General features: G+C 42.7%; 1 protein-coding gene across 1 annotated transcript; it reads right to left on the reverse strand.

Moving 5' to 3' along the window:
- Positions 1-3,432: 3,432 nt before the first annotated feature.
- LOC142161002 (glutathione S-transferase omega-1-like) lies at positions 3,433-18,259 on the reverse strand. The gene is made up of 6 exons (XM_075216190.1): positions 18,108-18,259; positions 14,100-14,208; positions 11,931-12,153; positions 5,628-5,729; positions 4,223-4,329; positions 3,433-3,725 (listed from the first exon to the last, which is right to left on the reverse strand). The coding sequence occupies exons 1-6, from the start codon at positions 18,136-18,138 to the stop codon at positions 3,569-3,571; spliced, it is 729 nt and encodes a 242-aa protein (XP_075072291.1). The 5' UTR covers positions 18,139-18,259; the 3' UTR covers positions 3,433-3,568.
- Between the last annotated feature and the right edge of the window lie 1,824 nt (positions 18,260-20,083).

Here is a 20,083-nt window from a genome sequence, read left to right on the forward strand (position 1 = left end):
TCCCAGGTATATGCAGGGGATTAGCTGACAGCAAAAGTCCACATCATGGCTTTTGCCTTATTGTAGATTTGTTAATGATTACAGTAGAAATATTTTCCTTTTAATGCTAATACTTTTTTTGTGTCAGGAATGAGTAGGGAATTGTTGTAACCACACCCATGCCGTTTCTTCAAAGCTAGAGGGTAGCTGTTTAAACAGGATTTGCTCTAAAAGCAAGAGATAAATATGACTGAAAACAAATATCTGCAGAAACTATTTAGACTTTAAGGGCTAGATTTACTAAACTGCGGGTTTGAAAAAGTGGGGATGTTGCCTATAGCAACCAATCAGATTCTAGCTGTCATTTTGTAGAAGGTACTAAATAAATGAAAACTAGAATCTGATTGGTTGCTATAGGCAACATCCCCACTTTTTCAAACCCGCAGCTTAGTAAATCTAGCCCCATGACTGTGTAAAACAGCCTCAGATTTAATTAACTATTGCTTTGTAATATTGTATACTTGTTATCAGTGGTCGAAGTGGATATTTAGATTGGCAGTATGGAAAATATAAGTGAATGGAATTTACTAGTCTTACAATCAAAGCAGTAGGAGAAGCGGCGGTATGGTTGGGCACCGTATAGCAGCTCACTTAGACAACTGATTGTTGTCATTTAGAGTAGGTGAACACATTATTCTATATTCTTCAGCTCCAGTGATCTCATCTTTCCAACCAAATCTTTATCACTTTTAAGGCAGCAAGATTACTATGACTCATGGTATAACATGGAGCCAGTGACATCTATTTGAGATGTGAAGAAGGCCTATCTGCAGGACTTGACTGTGGATTGGAAATGAGAGATTGCATCAGAAGAGCAGAACCGAGCCTATCCAGCAGTGACATGGAAACACGTCCCTTTAACTCATTTCTATGCCTACTGAGTGAGAAAATAACTTTACTGAACATAGATCACTGAGGTACTAGTTAGATACTAATTAGATTTGGGACAGATGAGTGATACAATGTCTACAGCAATTTCCCCATTATTATCCTTTGTAACTGGGTCATACACAAAGGCAGGATCAGATTTTTGTTACCCTGTGAATTGCCACTGGCTTTCCCGTCCCTCACCTACAACAGATAATGAGGCTGCTACAAGATACCAAGCTGAGTTACTCTAAGTGAAGAAGTCTCTTGAATCCCATATCTCCTTGAGAAAGCCAAGAATGTTGCCAAAATTCTCATTAGATCATAGGAACATAAATGAAAAAAATACATTTGTCTCGGAGGAGTAGGGTCTAGAATTTCTGTACATGTTGTTAGACATTTTTGAGGAGGTTAAGGCTGTAGCAGTGTCAGAGCAACAGGTTACTATCTCCTGACTCCCTGTGGATTCCTCCCTTGGACCTCTGACTCCCCAGTGATCTTTCTGTGTTTTGGGAATCTATGCTTATTAACTCCTTGTGTACCAGTTAACTCCTACTGACCTTCCTTTGAATTTCGATTTTGTACTGAAAATTGTCTGCCTGTGTACCATTCCCCGGTCTGCCTCTTAACCTTCCTTTGGACTCTGATTCTGTACTGCCATTGCCTGCCTGTGTACCAGTTTTCTGCCTACTACCTGTTCCTGATACGCTTCTAATTTCTTCCAGTGTTCCTGTTCCTACCCCAGCTCTGTAGACATCTCTCCCACTTCTGTGTTACACCTTGAGGCAGACCAGATGGCCGCAAACTGTGAGTTCCTGGCAGCGAAGCCCACCCCTGCCTTGCGGCAGTTCTTGGTGAAAACCGGTGGGCTCATTAGACTCCGCACCTTTGGCCAGCCAGTATTAATCTTGGCTAACACTAGGAATCTTAACCTCCTTGGTGTGATTGTTACACCCCCCTCTGGTACAATTTAAATATATTATTTTTTAAAGAAATAATTAGGTCTTATATAAATAAGTTAAGTGTTAGAGACCACTTGAATTAATCCAGTGGATTAAGCACCCATTTATTTTAACAACAAATGTTATAATCTGATTTGTCCACATCTGGGATTAGACTTCTGAATCCAAACTGATGTCACACAAGGTGGTGTTTGCTCTCAAGGAAGAACAATGAGAGGTAGATTTTGACAGCATCTGATGCTCAGTGAGGTCATTGGTTCCTAGGGAATTGATAAGCTGCATTCTGAAGAATATGTTCAGCCCACAATTATTTGACCATAATTGATTTGAGAACCTAAACACCCATATCAGGATCAGGGCCCTCTTAGCAACATTATGGGCCCCCAGGCAAAGCAGTGCACGGGGGCCCCTATATATATATATATATATATATATATATATATCTTTTTATGCACTGGTCAGCTGTCAGCGCCCCTTGAAATAATTAAAAAAAAAACCCTTTTAAACTTTTGGCACCTTCTATGGGAGTGTTCATGTATACAAATCTTCTGGCGAAGGATCAGGAGATGTATTCAGGTTACTGGAATTGAAGTGTCTCTTAGTTCACCGGCCACTTGTCTCTTTGGGCTCCGATTGAAGGGGAAAGTTAATAAACTGACAAAAATGTACATTTCACAGTTATTGATGTTGGCTAAGGTGTGTATAGCGAGGCTGTGGTTGGCCCCGACGAGACCCACGGTTAAAAATTGGAAGGCACTGGTCAATACCACCATAAGGCACGAGAGATTTGTTTATACTAGCAGACAGGCTCTGAAGGAATTTGAGAATATATGGTACAGATGGTTAGAGTCTCTATTCTATCCTATGTCATCTAGTACAGATGCTCTATCTACTTAAATGTATGGCTACCGCAGTTCTTATAATAAGTATCTGAGTCCATGTAATAAACCCTGCATGTGTAACATACTTATGTATAAGCATTTACGATGTATGATCCTGAATGAATGTAGCACATTTATTATTATTATGCTTTAATGTAATCTTGTAAATTCCGTCATTTAATTCCGATATGTATGCGGTTGTTTTTCTTTTCTTTTTGTTGTTTAGTATGTTTATATCTTAAAAAATTTCAATAAAAATACTGGATTTAAAAAAAAAAAAAAACCCTTAACTTACCTTTTAATCGGCTTATTCTCCGATGCGATCCTCTTCACTTTTCTTCCGAGTCAGTGCAGCTGCCTGCTGATTAAAGTTGTTTTCGAGCTGAGGACTCCTCCGTGCTGCGCTGCGCAATGGATGTCGGGCGGGCGTGATGACATGCACTGCGAGTGCCGCACGGAGGAGGAGACCAGGGAGGGAGTCGGATCGCCAGCTGACCACAAGGTAAGCATTTTCTTTTTTTTTTGCAGGATATTTTTTTAGCGCTGCCTCTGATGGGCCCCTTGGCCCGCAGGGCCCCCCGGGCACCTGCCCATTCTGCCCAATGGAAGAGACGGCCCTGACCCACATCCACAACTACTTGAAAATAAGGGATGTTTCAAGATTTGAAAATATTTATTGCATCACAACATACTGGAATTAATTGCTTTAGGTGGAATCAAATGCAAACAAACTTTACTAAGCCATAATTTTCTAAAAAAAAAAAAAAAAAAAGAGGCACAAAGTATAGTATACAGGTCACATTTTAGGCACCAGCGGCCTTAATCAAGGCCGTAATCAACAGCTTCTAAGTTATTCTGAGCATAGAGTTTAAAAAAGATTGAGTGAACTTCTGGTTCAAAATAGGTCTCCTTCACAGCTGGGTCCTGCAGCATGAGATTGTACCAGGCACTGATGTGTGGGGTCTTCTCCAAATATCTACAGAGGGGGAAAAATTAAAAATAGTAAGTAACCTCCATAAAATGCTCTATACAACCCCCTCTACCCCAAACATTGGAATCAAGTAAGTGGTTGTTTTACAGGTTTTATAAGGTCCAGTTACTGACTCATTATTTTATATTAACTGACCAATTGTATAAATATAATAGGTTATCAAAGTAGAGTAACAAATATGGAAGCTCCCTAAAATATGGGAGTATTTTTTTTATATCTGGTTTTGCATGACTGATAGTGATGATCCCAACTTTATCTAGTTTTGTTATACAGAAATAGGCAATTATTGAATATGCTCTAGTATGCAATATATAGGCAAGATATTTGAAAGCGTGCAGTTGTGTTTAAAAATATTTAAAGGTACATACACAAAGGTCTATTCAAACTTAGATTCATTAAGCAGTAAAATGTGGAAATAAAATTATAAACCAGGTGCGGCAATTATAAAAATATATTATATACTGTACACAGTTTCCTCTTACTCTTTAACATCAAAAGCGTTGAACCGCTCAAACCAGGGGTAGATCATGTAATCAATCATGGACACGGATTTTCCACTGAAGTATGGCGTCTTTTTTTTAGCCAACAGCTGAAAAGAAATCATATATAGATGTTGGACTCTGGTATTTTAGAATAACCAACCTTAAAATGGTTTTGGTAATTTAGAGCAGGAGAAGAAGTTCTTATATTAACAATTACAATAATTACATTATAGCAGAAAAAGTGTTAAACAATAGGACGTGTCAGCCATATTTTATTATAGAGTGAGGTGGACATTCTTAATAGCTCATATTTTGTTTAACTGTGGATCCAACAAAAGATACATAGTACTAGTAAGGTAAGAAATTGTCATAAATCATAATGACTTTTAGGGGGAATTCAATTCTGAGCAAAGTCTGCAGGTGATTTCTGGGAATTATAGTGTGTAAAGTGTTGATGATATTTGCATGAGGTGCAAGGAAAATCAGCAATGTTTAAGTACCCCAACATGCCATGGAGACCCCTCACACGACGTGCTCAGACAGGAGCTTTGATTACAAGTCTTCCAATATAGTTAGTTGAGCTTGACCTAACCTGCATTCCGAATGATGAGATTACTTAGAAAAGTACCTACCTACTGTGTATTTTAGACATACTTGCCAACTTGCTGAAGTTGGCTTCCGGGAGCCTGCCGAGGGAGGTGGTCGTGATGGGGGCGGGGCTCCAAAATTAGCAATTTTGGCCCCACCCCTCGTGACATAATGACGCGTCATTTGACAGCAGGGGCGGTGCCAAACGATTCCCAGTGAATCTAATTCTGCCCACTTTACTAGGAAGTGGGCAGAATTCTGCCAGATGCGGGAGATTGCCACACTCTCCCAGGAGTCCGTGAGACTCTTGCGAAATGCGGGAGTCTCCAGGACATTCCGGGAGAGTTGGCAAGTATGATTTTAGACCTTTGGGAATAAATGAGACCATTCTGCTCAGGTCACAATTACGCTTATGGACACATATTTAGAATTATTCTATCCATTAGCAAACTAAGTTTAAACTAAAGTGACGTCTGAAACACCAGATAGCAGTGTCTGCTGTCAGGGATCTGGAGCAGCCATTTTGTTTCAATGACATTCTGACAGGGCTGCAGTTCCCATTTAAGTATCAAATTAGTTTAAAGAAAATAAACAATTTGTCCAGCATTAAATTACATTCATTAACCACACACAAAAGGTGTATATTTGTGAGCTGGAGCAATATTAATGATAATGTAGCATTGTCAGTGTACTAGGAACCAATGACATCACGGAGGCTGGCTGCATTCTCACAATACTGGTAAAGATCACCACGTAGCTGCCTCCACACTCTATGTATATGATCAGTCCAGTTTAAACTTAGGAAAAGTCTTGTTACCTCTTCAAGTTTTGAGAATTTCACCAAAAACTGCGCCTTCAATTCACTTGTATCTTCATTATTATGCTTTGCAAAGAAAATCTTGTATAACAGGGATATAATCTGTATAAAGACAATATACTTTAGTATGTTCCATAAAACCTTCACGTAGGATAGGGATATCAGTGTTTTTTTTAATTGCAGGTTATATAAACAGACAGGGCATGATAAGGAAACTCAATACAGACAAACACTTGCTGAGTAATATCAATATCAATTAAATCCAAAATACAATTTAAACCTGTGTTTAAAAAAAGGCAACGCATACCAAACGGTATTAAAAAAAATTAAGTACATATGTAAAGAGGCGATTGAAGATTGACAACCACAGAGTTCCGAGACACTTGTGCAATGTAACTCAATATCTAACTCAGAAAGTCTCAGATTTAAGGCCATCTAAAATATTCATTTGGACTTATCCCCAATTTTTTAAGTCTCTCTTTAATGGTTTTATCTCCTCCTCCCTATTCTTGTATAGCTTGGTCCAGTATTTAGGCAATTTACATGTATAGTATACATATTGTCACGATTTGCACTCTGCAGCTGCTGTCTGCAGTGACTCTATTGGATTTGTTATGCTTTCCACTTGTAGTACCACTGCCCACCAAAGGGGCCACTGTACTACTTGATTATTCTCCTTGATCACTGGGAGTGGTTTCAGCTGCATGAGGCCTATTTATACCTGCCTGCTTCAAACAGTCTGGGCCAGATCATCAGGTCATTCTGAGGAGCATTCCCTGTGCTCAGCTTCTATCTGCTATCTGGACTCCTGCATATTTCTTCGTTGAAATCCACTATTTGCTGTTACCTGTGTCCTGGACTCCTGCATCTTCAACCATTATACCTGGTACTTGTAGTTCTACGTTGCCTGTTGAAATCCACTATTTGCTGTTACCTGTGTCCTGGACTCCTGCATCTTCAACCATTATACCTGGTACTTGTAGTTCTACGCTGCCTGTTGAAATCCACTATTTGCTGTTACCTGTGTCCTGGACTCCTGCATCTTTAACCATTATACCTGGTACTTGTAGTTCTATGCTGCCTGTTGAAATCTACTATTGCAGTTACCTGTTTCTCATCTGCACTTTGAACTGTTTCATGAGTTACCTTGTCATCTCTGTTTATTAATAAACTCATTATAATCACTTATCTCCTCTCCGTGGTCATACCTGGGAAATCCTGACAGTATGATCTGGCCATAAAACCAAGCCTGCTGCTGCACGGCTTTCATCTCTTTTGGAAAGGATTTCCAGGGAAGTGACCTACTCCGTTTTCAACATTAAGACCATGGCTGCTATTTCCTCAGAAAATTCCCTGTTCCAGTTGCTCCAAGTGGACATTCTTCAACTTCGCACTCAAATAGCGCAAGTATCTTCCTTGCTGAACCAAGTGCTTAAGCAACTTCCAGTTTCCACCCCTAATACATCCTGCTGTAAGGAGTCTAACTATGCTGCTAACATTTCATTACCAAATTTGTCTGCCTTTGACTCTCTGCAAGCAGTACCTCCCAATATTCCTGTAACAAATTCCAGGTTTTCAGGTGCTCCACGCCCTCACCTGACCGAAGAGGAGCGATGGCGCAGGATGACCCACAAACTGTGTCTTTACTGTGCCAGTAATGTACATTTTTTACAGGATTGCCCGCTCCGTAGACTCCGACCATCTTCAACCTCTATCTCCAGCTCTAAATTACAAGCTTCTGTCTTCATTCCAGACATGTTATCTGCTCCCATGAGAACCCAGGTTCCCCAGTTCAACCCAGAGGGGGCGCTGCCCTTAAAGTCTGCTCCAGAGGGGGCGCTGCCCTTAAAGTCTGCTCCAGAGGGGGCGCTGCCCTTAAAGACTTCTCCAGAGGGGGCGCTGCCCTTAAAGACTTCTCCAGAGGGGGCGCTGCCCTTAAAGACTTCTCCAGAGGAGGCGCTGCCCTTAAAGACTTCTCCAGAGGGGGCGCTGCCCTTCCAGTCCTCTCCAGAGGGGGCGCTGCCCTTCCAGTCCTCTCCAGAGGGGGCGCTGCCCTTCCAGTCCTCTCCAGAGGGGGCGCTGCCCTTCCAGTCCGCTCCAGAGGGGGCGCTGCCCTTCCAGTCCGCTCCAGAGGGGGCGCTGCCCTTCCAGTCCGCTCCAGAGGGGGCGTTGCCCTTCCAGTCCGCTCCAGAGGGGGCGCTGCCCTTCCAGTCCGCTCCAGAGGGGGCGCTGCCCTTCCAGTCCGCTCCAGGGGGGGCGCTGCCCTTCCAGTCCGCTCCAGGGGGGGCGCTGCCCTTCCAGTCGGCTCCAGGGGGGGCGCTGCCCTTAAAGTCTTCTCCAGAGGGGGCGCTGCCCTTAAAGACTTCTCCAGAGGGGGTGCTGCCCTTCCAGTCCGCTCCAGACGGGGCGCTGCCCTTCCAGTCCGCTCCAGAGGGGGCGCTGCCCTTCCAGTCCGCTCCAGAGGGGGCGCTGCCCTTCCAGTCCGCTCCAGAGGGGGCGCTGCCCTTCCAGTCCGCTCCAGAGGGGGCGCTGCCCTTCCAGTCCGCTCCAGAGGGGGCGCTGCCCTTCCAGTCCTCTCCAGAGGGGGCGCTGCCCCTCCAGTCCTCTCCAGAGGGGGCGCTGCCCCTCCAGTCTTCTCCAGAGGGGGCGCTGCCCTTCCAGTCTGCTCCAGAGGAGGCGCTGCCCTTCCAGTCTGCGCCAGAGGGGGCGCTGCCCTCCCCGTCTGCTCCAGAGGGGGCGCTGCCCTCCCCGTCTGCTCCAGAGGGGGCGCTGCCCTCCCCGTCTGCTCCAGAGGGGGCGCTGCCCCTCCAGTCTTCTCCAGAGGGGGTCCTGTCCCTCCAGTCTGCTCCAGAAGAGTTGCCAGTCCATGCGGTCCAGCCCGAGTTGCCAGTCCATGCGGTCCAGCCCGAGTTGCCAGTCCATGCGGTCCAGCCCGAGTTGCCAGTCCATGCGGTCCAGCCCGAGTTGCCAGTCCATGCGGTCCAGCCCGAGTTGCCAGTCCATGCGGTCCAGCCCGAGTTGCCACTTGGTGCTGTCTGCCCTCAGGCTTCTCAAAGTGCTGTCTGCCCTCAGGCTTCTCAAAGTGCTGTCTGCCCTCAGGCTTCTCAAAGTGCTGTCTGCCCTCAGGCTTCTCAAAGTGCTGTCTGCCCTCAGGCTTCTCAAAGTGCTGTCTGCCCTCAGGCTTCTCAAAGTGCTGTCTGCCCTCAGGCTTCTCAAAGTGCTGTCCCTGCCAGGCCTGCCGCCCAGTCCGGGCCTGCTCCCAAGTCTGCGGCCCAGTCCGGGCCTGCTCCCAAGTCTGCCTCCCAGTCCGGGCCTGCTCCCAAGTCTGCCGCCCAATCCGGGCGCCCTGCCAAGTCATCTGCCCAGTATGGATTGTCTTCTGCCAAGGGGGTCCTACCCAAGTCCCAAGGGATGTATGTTCAACCCGAGCTGACCGAGTCTCATGCTAATTCGAATTCACCTTCTGTTCAAGTCTTCCAACCACCTACTTTCAATGGGGATATTCAGCAATTTCGTGCTCTTATTAAATTCTGTATATCCTATTTTCCCTCTGTATCCAACCTCCTTGATACTCAACGAAAGCAAGTGTTTTACATGTTGGCCAACTTTACAGGGGGAGCTCTGGAATGGGCAGAGCCCTTAATTGAAACCCAAGATCCCATTCTGTCTGATTTACAGCTTTTTACTGAGGCCGTGATCAAAGAATTTACACCAGCACCTGCTATTCTCACTCCCAGTGCTTCATCTATGCCACATGTTCTATCTCCAGCTACTCCCACTTTGAGATTATCGTTTTCTTCACTCCATTTCCAGCAACCCTCTAAAAACCATAAAAAGAAAGTGAAGAGGAAGAAGAAGAAAGATTCTCCTGGATCTCAACTCCCCTGTGGTGTGGTTTCTATACCCTTCCCGTCCTTGCATGAAGACTTCTCAAATACATGCCCAATTCTGGACTATGACTCTGACTTTTCTGACCATTTCTAGTATTTGGGCGTCTGGAATCCGCCCTTTAAGGAGGGGGTACTGTCACGATTTGCACTCTGCAGCTGCTGTCTGCAGTGACTCTATTGGATTTGTTATGCTTTCCACTTGTAGTACCACTGCCCACCAAAGGGGCCACTGTACTACTTGATTATTCTCCTTGATCACTGGGAGTGGTTTCAGCTGCATGAGGCCTATTTATACCTGCCTGCTTCAAACAGTCTGGGCCAGATCATCAGGTCATTCTGAGGAGCATTCCCTGTGCTCAGCTTCTATCTGCTATCTGGACTCCTGCATATTTCTTCGTTGAAATCCACTATTTGCTGTTACCTGTGTCCTGGACTCCTGCATCTTCAACCATTATACCTGGTACTTGTAGTTCTACGTTGCCTGTTGAAATCCACTATTTGCTGTTACCTGTGTCCTGGACTCCTGCATCTTCAACCATTATACCTGGTACTTGTAGTTCTACGCTGCCTGTTGAAATCCACTATTTGCTGTTACCTGTGTCCTGGACTCCTGCATCTTTAACCATTATACCTGGTACTTGTAGTTCTATGCTGCCTGTTGAAATCTACTATTGCAGTTACCTGTTTCTCATCTGCACTTTGAACTGTTTCATGAGTTACCTTGTCATCTCTGTTTATTAATAAACTCATTATAATCACTTATCTCCTCTCCGTGGTCATACCTGGGAAATCCTGACACATATACAGTAATTATTTATAGATTCCAACGTTGTTTTTAGTATCAAGAATTTTTAAATGTTCAGATAATCATAATGAAGTGGTGTTTATATGTTTATACTGGGAAAGTGGCAGGTATATGTATTCCAGGCTGTCTGTGTTATGTGCTCTAAAGCCCCAGGGAGATTATTTGTATGTGGAAAGGAGCTTCCCAAAGTTGTCTTCAGCTATAGGAAAAGCTGATATAGATTCCCTGGGGTTATGTATGGAGAGAGAAGGGAGGGCTCTATACATAAGGACAATTTCCAGGTCTTCTAAATTACATACATCAGGGCTAGATAATCAGGAGTTGCACCTGCAAAGCAGCTCGTTCACTCTCTCACAGTCTGGGGAGCAGGTGGATGCCTCCTGAGAGACACGGCAAATGGTGATCAGTAAGTTGTATGTTTGTGGGACACAAGGTCCTTCACAGTAGAGAGGGTGTTCCTGTGTGTTTAGTTAGTGCCTGACAGGCAAGGCCTTTTATTTATGTTTTGTTTGTTTTGAATATGATGAATAAAACTAGCCTTGGCTAGTCAAACCAAAACAATTGACTGGTTTGATATCCTTGACTAATATGACTGAAGTGCAGTCACCTACCCCAGCTTGGATCTGTGTCAAGTTGCTGAAGAATGTCAACACAACATTCCTTGCGACATTCTTTTTGCTCTGGTGTGAGAACCCTTGGGACCATCTTTGCACAAACTTTCGTCATGTTAAGATCCTCACAATTTTTTTTCCATACGGTGTCTTTGTCAATGTTCACGGATTTAGCTATCATTCGAACACTGAGTCTGTGTTTTTTTTGAACAATCTGACAGACTTTTTCTACATTTTCTTCAGTTCTTGAAGTGCAAGGTCGTCCAGGACGTTCATCATCTTCAACATTCTCAAGTTCCTCGCTAAATCGTTTGTGCCACTCAAACACACGCATAGGCAATCATTCCCATAGGCCGTAGTTAGCATTTGAAAACATTCTGCTGGTGTTTTGTGCAATTTTACTAAAAATTTCAAATTGCCACGTTGTTCAACTTTTGAACTTAGCATTTTTTCGGCACTCTACAGAAAACACAACCAAACTAAATGGCTACTCACAATCAACTGAACGTCATAGAGTGTTGCAGCTTGTCATGCAGGTTCAGACAGGTACAAGGTTACTACGTATGCAGTTATAACCGGTTCTGACTGCTTTGTTTACAAAATGGAATCACAGTCTCATTATTTAATAGACATATCTTGTATACTGAGCTTTAATGTATGCAATGGCTCTTAGTGATTATATGTGATGTGAAGTCTCCGGTTGGTGAAGTCACACACGACCCTTTATTAAACGGCTCCTATTTAAGTTTAACGCTCATTGCATTAAGCCACCCCTCCCGACATGTGATGACAAAAATGCGTAGCGCCCGTGGGTTGGTGTAAGATTTGTATTCATCTACCGCCATGCAGTCAGTAAAGCAAAACAAAAAAAAACACAGACAAATCACTCATCAGCACATATGTGTGAACGATTCTCAAGACCTTCTGTAGGTAGGAAGTAACACAAACCCCCGTCTTCCCACCCCAACAGCAATAAACAATGCTCTGACACTCCTACCGTGGAGAAATGCTCCAAAATCATCTTCTGTTGTGCCTTTATATAAGGGTCTTCTGGACTCAGCTTAATCCCAGGAAAGGCTTCATCCAGGTAGTCACAAACAATTGGCGATTCGTATATTATTTTACCATCAGACGTTTCAAGAGAAGGTACCACACCCAGAGGATTTTTCTCATAAAACCAGTCTGGCTTGTTCTTTAAATTAATGTTCACGATTTCATGCCTAAACAGAAAAATAAAGAAAATAAACTTTTTTCTTGCCAAAGCATCTGCACTTTCTGTGCTCCGCTGATTCCATCTATTTATATTTAAAGGGTGTGTCCACTTTTCTTTTTTCTAAATTTTATGTAATAGATTCCCTGAGGGACATGTAAAAATAATTTAAATATGAGGTTTATGTGATTTTTACAATGATAACAATGTTGTATGCTACTAATGTATTTTCAAATATTATTGCTAATTTGATACAAACATGTTGCAATCAAGGTGAAGATATAGATGGAGAATATATGCAACATTATAGAATAGATCAGAGAAGAGAAGAGGTGGGCTGATTGATATGCATCAGCTGATATGTATCAGGGCTTCATTAGAAATTAACTTTCAAGATTAACTAGGCTCAGTGGCTCATGGTATATTTTAATGTATATAAATGTAATTCATCTAACACCCCTAGTTTATTTGCATAGTGGAAAGATAAGGTATGATTATATATGAAGGGCACAGGACAGAAATTACATTTGAGATATGAACAACAGGCTTATGAGGCTGCATTTAAGAGACAGAAGTCAAACATTTTGGGCATGATTTATATATAGCGTACAGCAGGTCTGGCCAACCTGTGGCTCTCCAGGTGTTGTGAAACTACAAGTCCGAGCATCCCCTGCCAGCTATTGGCTGACTACTGGCAAAGCATTCTGGGACTTGTAGATTCTTTTCATAAAATATATCAGCAGATGGGACAATCTTCAGAATTTAATCTGATTTTGAGAACCGGCTCTTGAGGGTAAATGTATGAAGCTGAGAGTTTTCCGGCGGGTTTGAAAAACCAATCAGATTTTAGCTATCATTTATTTAGTACATTCTACAATATGAAAGCTAGAATCTGATTGGTTGCTATAGGCAAGATCTCCACTTTTCAAACCCACCAGAAAACTCTCAGCTTGATACATTTACCCCCTGTTGTGAAAAAACTCCCAGAAAGTCCATAGTGACCCTATAAAGCTCTATGGAAGCACCACTATGGATGGCTTGCAGTAGACTCAGAAGAGAGATGGATCTCAGATACAGGAAACAGGAGTTCAGTGGAGGAGAGTGGGGGCATTTGTTGTACAAGGGACACAGGATTGATTAAGAATTCATAGTAGAGATATATATGACCTGTGATGGTTTGTCAAGTACAAATATGTGGATTTATACAGTCATTGCTCTTATCTAAAACTTACTGTAGCGGACTTCTATCTAAGCTTTAAGTCCACACAGCATAACCCATCATATATTACTACAGGTTACCTATAAAGAGGAAAGAATGTTCAAACGCAGAGAGAGATAGTAGAACAGGGAATTCTAAAGCTTTATACTTTGGCAACTCTTTGGTGAGTGCAGGGGATCAATATCTTTTTGTTTACACAATGCAGTCACATCTCTCTTGCACCCGAATTTTTCATTTGATGTCATTACATTCATTAAATACTTGTGGTAGAGCACAATACTTTCTAGTCTTTTTTTATTTTAACAACTAAAAAGCTCTAACATTGCGACTTTAAAAGTGATCTCCTCCATAGCCCATATTCCTGGAAATGGGTGGGTGATCCAACCCCAGATCATGCTCCCCACTTCTCACAAGGGACTTGAGGCCAAGTACATCATAAAAGAGCAGGGAGAAATGGGAAGATTGTCAGTGTAGGGATGTCACTGTATCTGCCACCTAACTGGTTGACTGCAACACCCCTCCTACGAGGAGCCACCTGCACTGAAACCTCTCCTCCAACAGTATCTGCAGATTTCTCTGCTTTCACTATAATGCTGTAAAGTTGAGGACAACTGCTACACAGAACTATGCGAAATTAAACCATGTCGTTTTTATGTAAGCCAAAACAGGTTCAAAAAGAATTTAATAAGGACAAATTAAATATTTAAATCAATGGGTTATGTATTTTAAGGGCTTACTTGATTCCCTTGGCAGAAAGGACGAGCCTTGCTCTCTGGGCAAAGGGGCAAAATCTCATGCTGTAAACTCGAATCATTCCCTCCGGTACTGGTCCAGGGGCATCACTGCCTGAAATAAATATATGTATATTACAGAAACATGGCAGAAAGCGACCTGCAGTAAAAAGACTTTTAGTTATTTAGAGTATACTCCATATAATGCTGCCACTATTACAAAATATTATATATTTTTATATATATATATATATATATATATATATATATTTATATATATATATATATATATATATATATATATATATATATCCTTAAGAGACTAAAAAAAAGTATTTAGTATTTCTATTAAGGCTCATTCCCATGGAAGAAGAGTTGCATGCAACATTTTTACAGCAGCTCAGTGTGAACAAGCAGGAGTTGTTGCCATAGGGATGAATATTACTTGCGATGGCTGCATTTTTAGGTGGTTCACAATCAGTTGTGAACAAACATTTACACTTGTCTGCTGGTGACTATGAATAGAACCAGACCCAGAGCATATACAGCAATAAGCACAGCAGTGTAGACCATATGGCGGCCAGCTTAACTCCCTTCCTCCTGAGGATTAGCTAATGATTGGGAACCATCACAAAATATTGAAAGGCTTACCCCTTGGTCCCTGCAACTCCATCCTAAACTAAATCCTTATTTATATGACTATGGCGCTCTAGTAAGTTGTCACCCTAGAGCAGTGATGGCTAACCTGTGACACTCCAGGTGTTGTGAAACTACAAGTCCCAGCATGCTTTTCCAGCTATCAGCTAGTTATCTACTGGCAAAGCATGCTGGGACTTGTAGTTTCACAACACCTGGAGTGTCACAGGTTAACCATCACTACTCTAGAGGGTATAAGGACCAAAAGCTCCACAACTTCAACTGCCACCGTTATTTTAAAGATCATAAGAGATAATTATCTGTAAAACAAACCCACCACCTTCTTCTTCTTCATCTAATATATATACCAACTTATATTTACCAAATAATTTTGAACTGGGCTCGTGTTTTATTTGTAACTAACCTTTTACTAAGTAAAGGCTGTAAATCAAATTAGGACTATCAAATAAAAACTGCATTTTAATGTAGAGTTTACAGGCCAGTTTAAAAAAAATAAAAATACACAAACCGATACATACAGAAAGCATGCTGTATTGCAATTAGTTTACTGTTAATGTGCAAGCCTCCATTGATGCAATACACCATGTGCATTTCATATAGGCAATCCTGTTGTGCAATCCAATATCTGTACACAATTTCAAAATAAAATGAACAGAAACATACTTCACAGTTTATACACAATGATTGTTTAAGTTGTACACTGGCATTTAATTACTGCAAAACACTTATTAATTAAAGCAAGTGGACTGTCAGACAATCAACACAGGTCACAATGCATGTATAGTCTCTGGTTATTACAGTAATCGTGCAGAGACAGTCCTGCATCTAATAGTTACACCAGGTGTGTCCTGCACCACAAAGGGCTGATTACACACGGAGTAGCCAATATACATGTAACCAGAAAGCCCCTGCACTTCATAAGGACTGAGACTTTATACATCACGCTGCATCCAAGGCCGGGATTACCGCTAGGCAACCCAGGCACCTGCCTAGGGCCTAGCAGCTCTCAGGAGGCCCAGATGGGGGACAAGGGAGAAAAGAAAAAAATCAGCCCCTCCCCCCGCCCGTGACTCGCGCGGTGGGAGGGCATGCTAGAAGTTTTTAACATATACACGATACACACGGCAGCAACAAGGCGGGACCAGCCGGCGTCTGTATCTCTGGAGCACGCATGCGCCACCTCCGAATTAGAACACTGTCTACACGGGACTTCTGACTATCTTCTTGGCGATAAGGAAAGAGTACCCGCGACTATAGGAGGAAGACATTGCCCCGGAATGGACCACGACTCCAGTTGGAATAAAAGAAGTAAGTGCTTTGGAAACCTGTATCGCATGTACAGTAACTGCATCTGACGTTTGAACCTACACATTAATAAGGTATATCGGCAGTATCGTACATTGAATAGCCACTTACTTTTTATTTTATGGGCTATGGCCCCAACTCATGTGTGTTTGGACTCTTTTTTTTCTTTTTCTTTCTCTTTTTTCAATTTTGTTATACTAGTTTTTCCCAGACTGTTTAGTCGTTTTCTCATACCCCGATCAGTTTGCCTATTAACATTTGGCCACTTCTTTGTTTACCAAGCATACTGTTTATTGCATTGCTTAGTGCAATCATCTCCTACTGTGCTCTGCACTGTGCACATTCTATTGTTTATATATGTGTTTGTTCCAGCCGGAACATGTTTATTTGCATCAATGTGCACAAACAGAATAAATTCTAGCTTTAGGTACACATCATTTGCGCCCTGAACCTTATTTTGTTATCTACCATTATTTGGGAGGGTACGGTTTTCCCTCCATACACCATGGGTTCAATTTTGTGGCTGCATCTCCACATACTAGGAAGCGCGGCCCTTCCCACTACCATTTTTTAATTTTTCATACTGCCACTTCTAAACTTCCACTTCGACCACTGAGCTTAATATTCATCGTATGGAGTATATGACCAGCATAATTCAAAATTCTGGTAGATCCTTTGACAAAATATGGGGTCCATGGACATTATTCTTTAACTGCTGGGACCACAGTGTGATGCAGTGTAATGATAAAGGAGGGCACAGTGTGATGAGAGAGACAGTAATGAGGGGCCGCAGTGTGATGCAGTGTAATGATAAATGAGGGCACAGTGTGATGAGAGGGACAGTAATGAGGGGCCGCAGTGTGATGCAGTGTAATGATAAAGGAGAGCACAGTGTGATGAGAGGGACAGTAATGAGGGGCCGCAGTGTGATGTAGTGTAATGATAAAGGAGAGCACAGTGTGATGAGAGGGACAGTAATGAGGGGCCGCAGTGTGATGCAGTGTAATGATAAAGGAGGGCATAGTGTTATGAGAGGGACAGTAATGAGGGGCCGCAGTGTGATGCAGTGTGATGATAAAGGAGGGCACAGTGTGATGAGAGGGACAGTAATGAGGGGCCGCAGTGTGATGCAGTGTAATGATAAAGGAGGGCACAGTGTGATGAGAGGGACAGTAATGAGGGGCCGCAGTGTGATGTAGTGTAATGATAAAGGAGGGCACAGTGTGATGAGAGGGACAGTAATGAGGGGCCGCAGTGTGATGCAGTGTAATGATAAAGGAGGGCACAGTGTGATGAGAGGGACAGTAATGAGGGGCCACAGTGTGATGCAGTGTAATGATAAAGGAGGGCACAGTGTGATGAGAGGGACAGTAATGAGGGGCCGCAGTGTGATGCAGTGTGATGATAAAGGAGGGCACAGTGTGATGAGAGGGACAGTAATGAGGGGCCGCAGTGTGATGCAGTGTGATGATAAAGGAGGGCACAGTGTGATGAGAAGGACAGTAATGAGGGGCCGCAGTGTGATGCAGTGTAATGATAAAGGAGGGCACAGTGTGATGAGAGGGACAGTAATGAGGGGCCGCAGTGTGATGCAGTGTAATGATAAAGGAGAGCACAGTGTGATGAGAGGGACAATAATGAGGGGCCGCATGGTGATGCAGGAGGAGCAGCGTGATATGCGGCGGCACATAGTTTACACTTCTACTTAACTATAGGAGTATATGCTATGCTAAAAAAAATATAATGCTATGGATTGTTTCAGGGAGGCGGGGGGGGCTGCCGGGGCTTGGGGGGATGGGGCACCAAACCAATATCTTGCCTAGGGCACCATGAGGTCTAAATCCGGCTCTGGCTGCATCTCCTGTCAGAGTCCCGGGATTTGTATCCCACATATACCATCTGCTCTTTTATCCATGTACTAGTAATTAGTACTTTCCTTCTTGTGTCCCCATCAGTAAACAGTGAATGTTATCTGCACCGAGGTCAGTGTGTCAGGAGGCTGGACTGCTCTCTCCACATACACCAGCTCAGCACTACAACCATAACACTTACCCTTCCCCAAACTTCTCTGTGAGCCGCTCATATCTGGAGACTGTCACTGCTGCCAACTAGGAGACCTGCATTACAGGAGAAGCACAGAGATTAATGACATAGGTTATGTACAGCAGTGCTCTGTATATATTCATATACCCAGCCTGACATACCAGAGGGGAAGCTGTGTGTTGTGTGTTTAGTAACCACTTCCCTACAACATATATACATATGTTAGACGCTCCCCTCCCTACTAATGATTAACCAGGAACACCATACATGACAGGCACATATTACTATCTCTATCTGAATAGGAATTAATTGCATAACAAAGTCACGATTTTAAGACATTTAAAAACAAAGTATTATAATGTATATTTAAAGTACATTGTCTAAGTTTGTACTGTTGGAAGTAATTTCAATAACAATATTAATAAAATATCCACAAAACTAAAATAATTTTGGCTATATTTTACCCAGCTAATAATTTCTTACAGAAATTCACCCTTTACTTAAACCACATATTCATCTAGTTTTAAGATTAATACAACGCACAGGGAGAATATAAGGAGGAAGGTGCTTACAAAACCTACATTGTGGGCAGCCTGGTGGCTAAGTGGTTAGCACTTCTGCCTTACAGCACTGGCATCATGAGTTCAATTCCTGACTATGGCCTTATCTGTGAGGAGTTTGTATGTTCTCCCCATGTTTGCGTGGGTTTCCTCCAGGTGCTCCAGTTTCCTCCCACACTCCAAAAAACATACTGGTAGGTTAATTGGCTGCTAACAAAATTGACCCTAGTCTGTATTTGTCTGTGTGTGTGTTAAAGAATTTAGATTGTAAGCCCCAATGGGGCAGGGACTGATGTGAGTGAGTTCTCTGTACAGTGCTGCGGAATTAGTGGCGCTTTATAAATAAATGATGATGACGATGATTGTAAACTCTGGACTGGGGCTCTTTCCTAATATTTTTGGATGCATTGCTACAGTTTAAGCTCCATTTCATATTTATGGTTTACTCGTGTTTATCACGTGTAAGCACTAGTAAAAATGCATATCAAACATGTTTGCATTTGATAATAGTTTTGAGTTTAAATGCTAGTTAAAAGCCAGTGGGTACGAGGCCTTATAAGAGTGAAGACTTCAGGTAACGTACAGTGCAATACATTTTAAGAGACATTTTTCTACATATAGGGGTAAATGTATCAAGGTGCGATTTTGCAAAATCAGCGATTTTCTCGGGAGAGTTGAAACTCGCCGATGTATGAAGCAGAGATTTCATGCAAAATCGCCAGAGTTGTGCTTCTGTCAAAATCGCGATTTCCAAAATCGCCAGAGATCAAACTCCCGACTGTTTGCCACTGCAGCTATACAAGTCTCAAATGTATGAAGCTGCAAGTAAGCAAACTCAGGAGAGTTTGCTTTCAAACACGCCAGATACAACACGCTGCATTCGAGCAGCCTGTTGTATAAACACATCACTGTTACACTGCCGTCAGTGTAAAAATTGTAAAGAATACATAAAAGTAAAAAAATAAATAACTTGGGGACTGGGGCAAGCCGGACTGTTGGAATTACATATTTATTTGGGACATTTGTGACAGCCATTTTTGGATTGAAAGCTGCTGACAAAAGAAAGAAAACTTCATTGGTGAGTATCAGGGAATTTATTATTTTTACTAAAAATATATGGTGTAAATGAGGGTGGTTACTGTGTTTATTGTGGGTTTTTATTTTTATTAAATGTGTGTGGTTTTTCCGAGGGTGTGGTGGTTTTTCAAACATTTTCTTTTGTGGCACTACAGGTCCCAGCGAGCCATGGATTTCAGGGCATGTTGGCACTTGTGGTTCTCCAAGTGCCAACATGCCCTGGCTGCCGTGGGTATGCTGGTGCTTGTAGTTATACAAGCAGCAGCATGGCCACAATATTTTGGGCAACCTGGCTGCCTGGGACTTGTAGTTCCACAAAACAAAATGGCGTCTGTTTGTTTTTTTACA

Source organism: Mixophyes fleayi, chromosome 6 (assembly GCF_038048845.1).
Source record: "Mixophyes fleayi isolate aMixFle1 chromosome 6, aMixFle1.hap1, whole genome shotgun sequence".
NCBI classification, from domain to species: Eukaryota; Metazoa; Chordata; class Amphibia; order Anura; family Limnodynastidae; genus Mixophyes; species Mixophyes fleayi.

What these genes read in the sequence shown, in the direction of transcription:
- LOC142161002 (XM_075216190.1), bottom strand. Translation starts at nt 18,138, where the DNA reads ATGAGCGGCTCACAGAGAAGTTTGGGGAAGG. An exon ending in ACAGAGAAGTTTGGGGAAGG is followed by an intron (nt 14,209 to 18,107) that starts GTAAGTGTTATG and finishes TATTTATTTCAG; the next exon opens with GCAGTGATGCCCCTGGACCA. An exon ending in AATTCTCAAAACTTGAAGAG is followed by an intron (nt 4,330 to 5,627) that starts GTAACAAGACTT and finishes ATTTCTTTTCAG; the next exon opens with CTGTTGGCTAAAAAAAAGAC.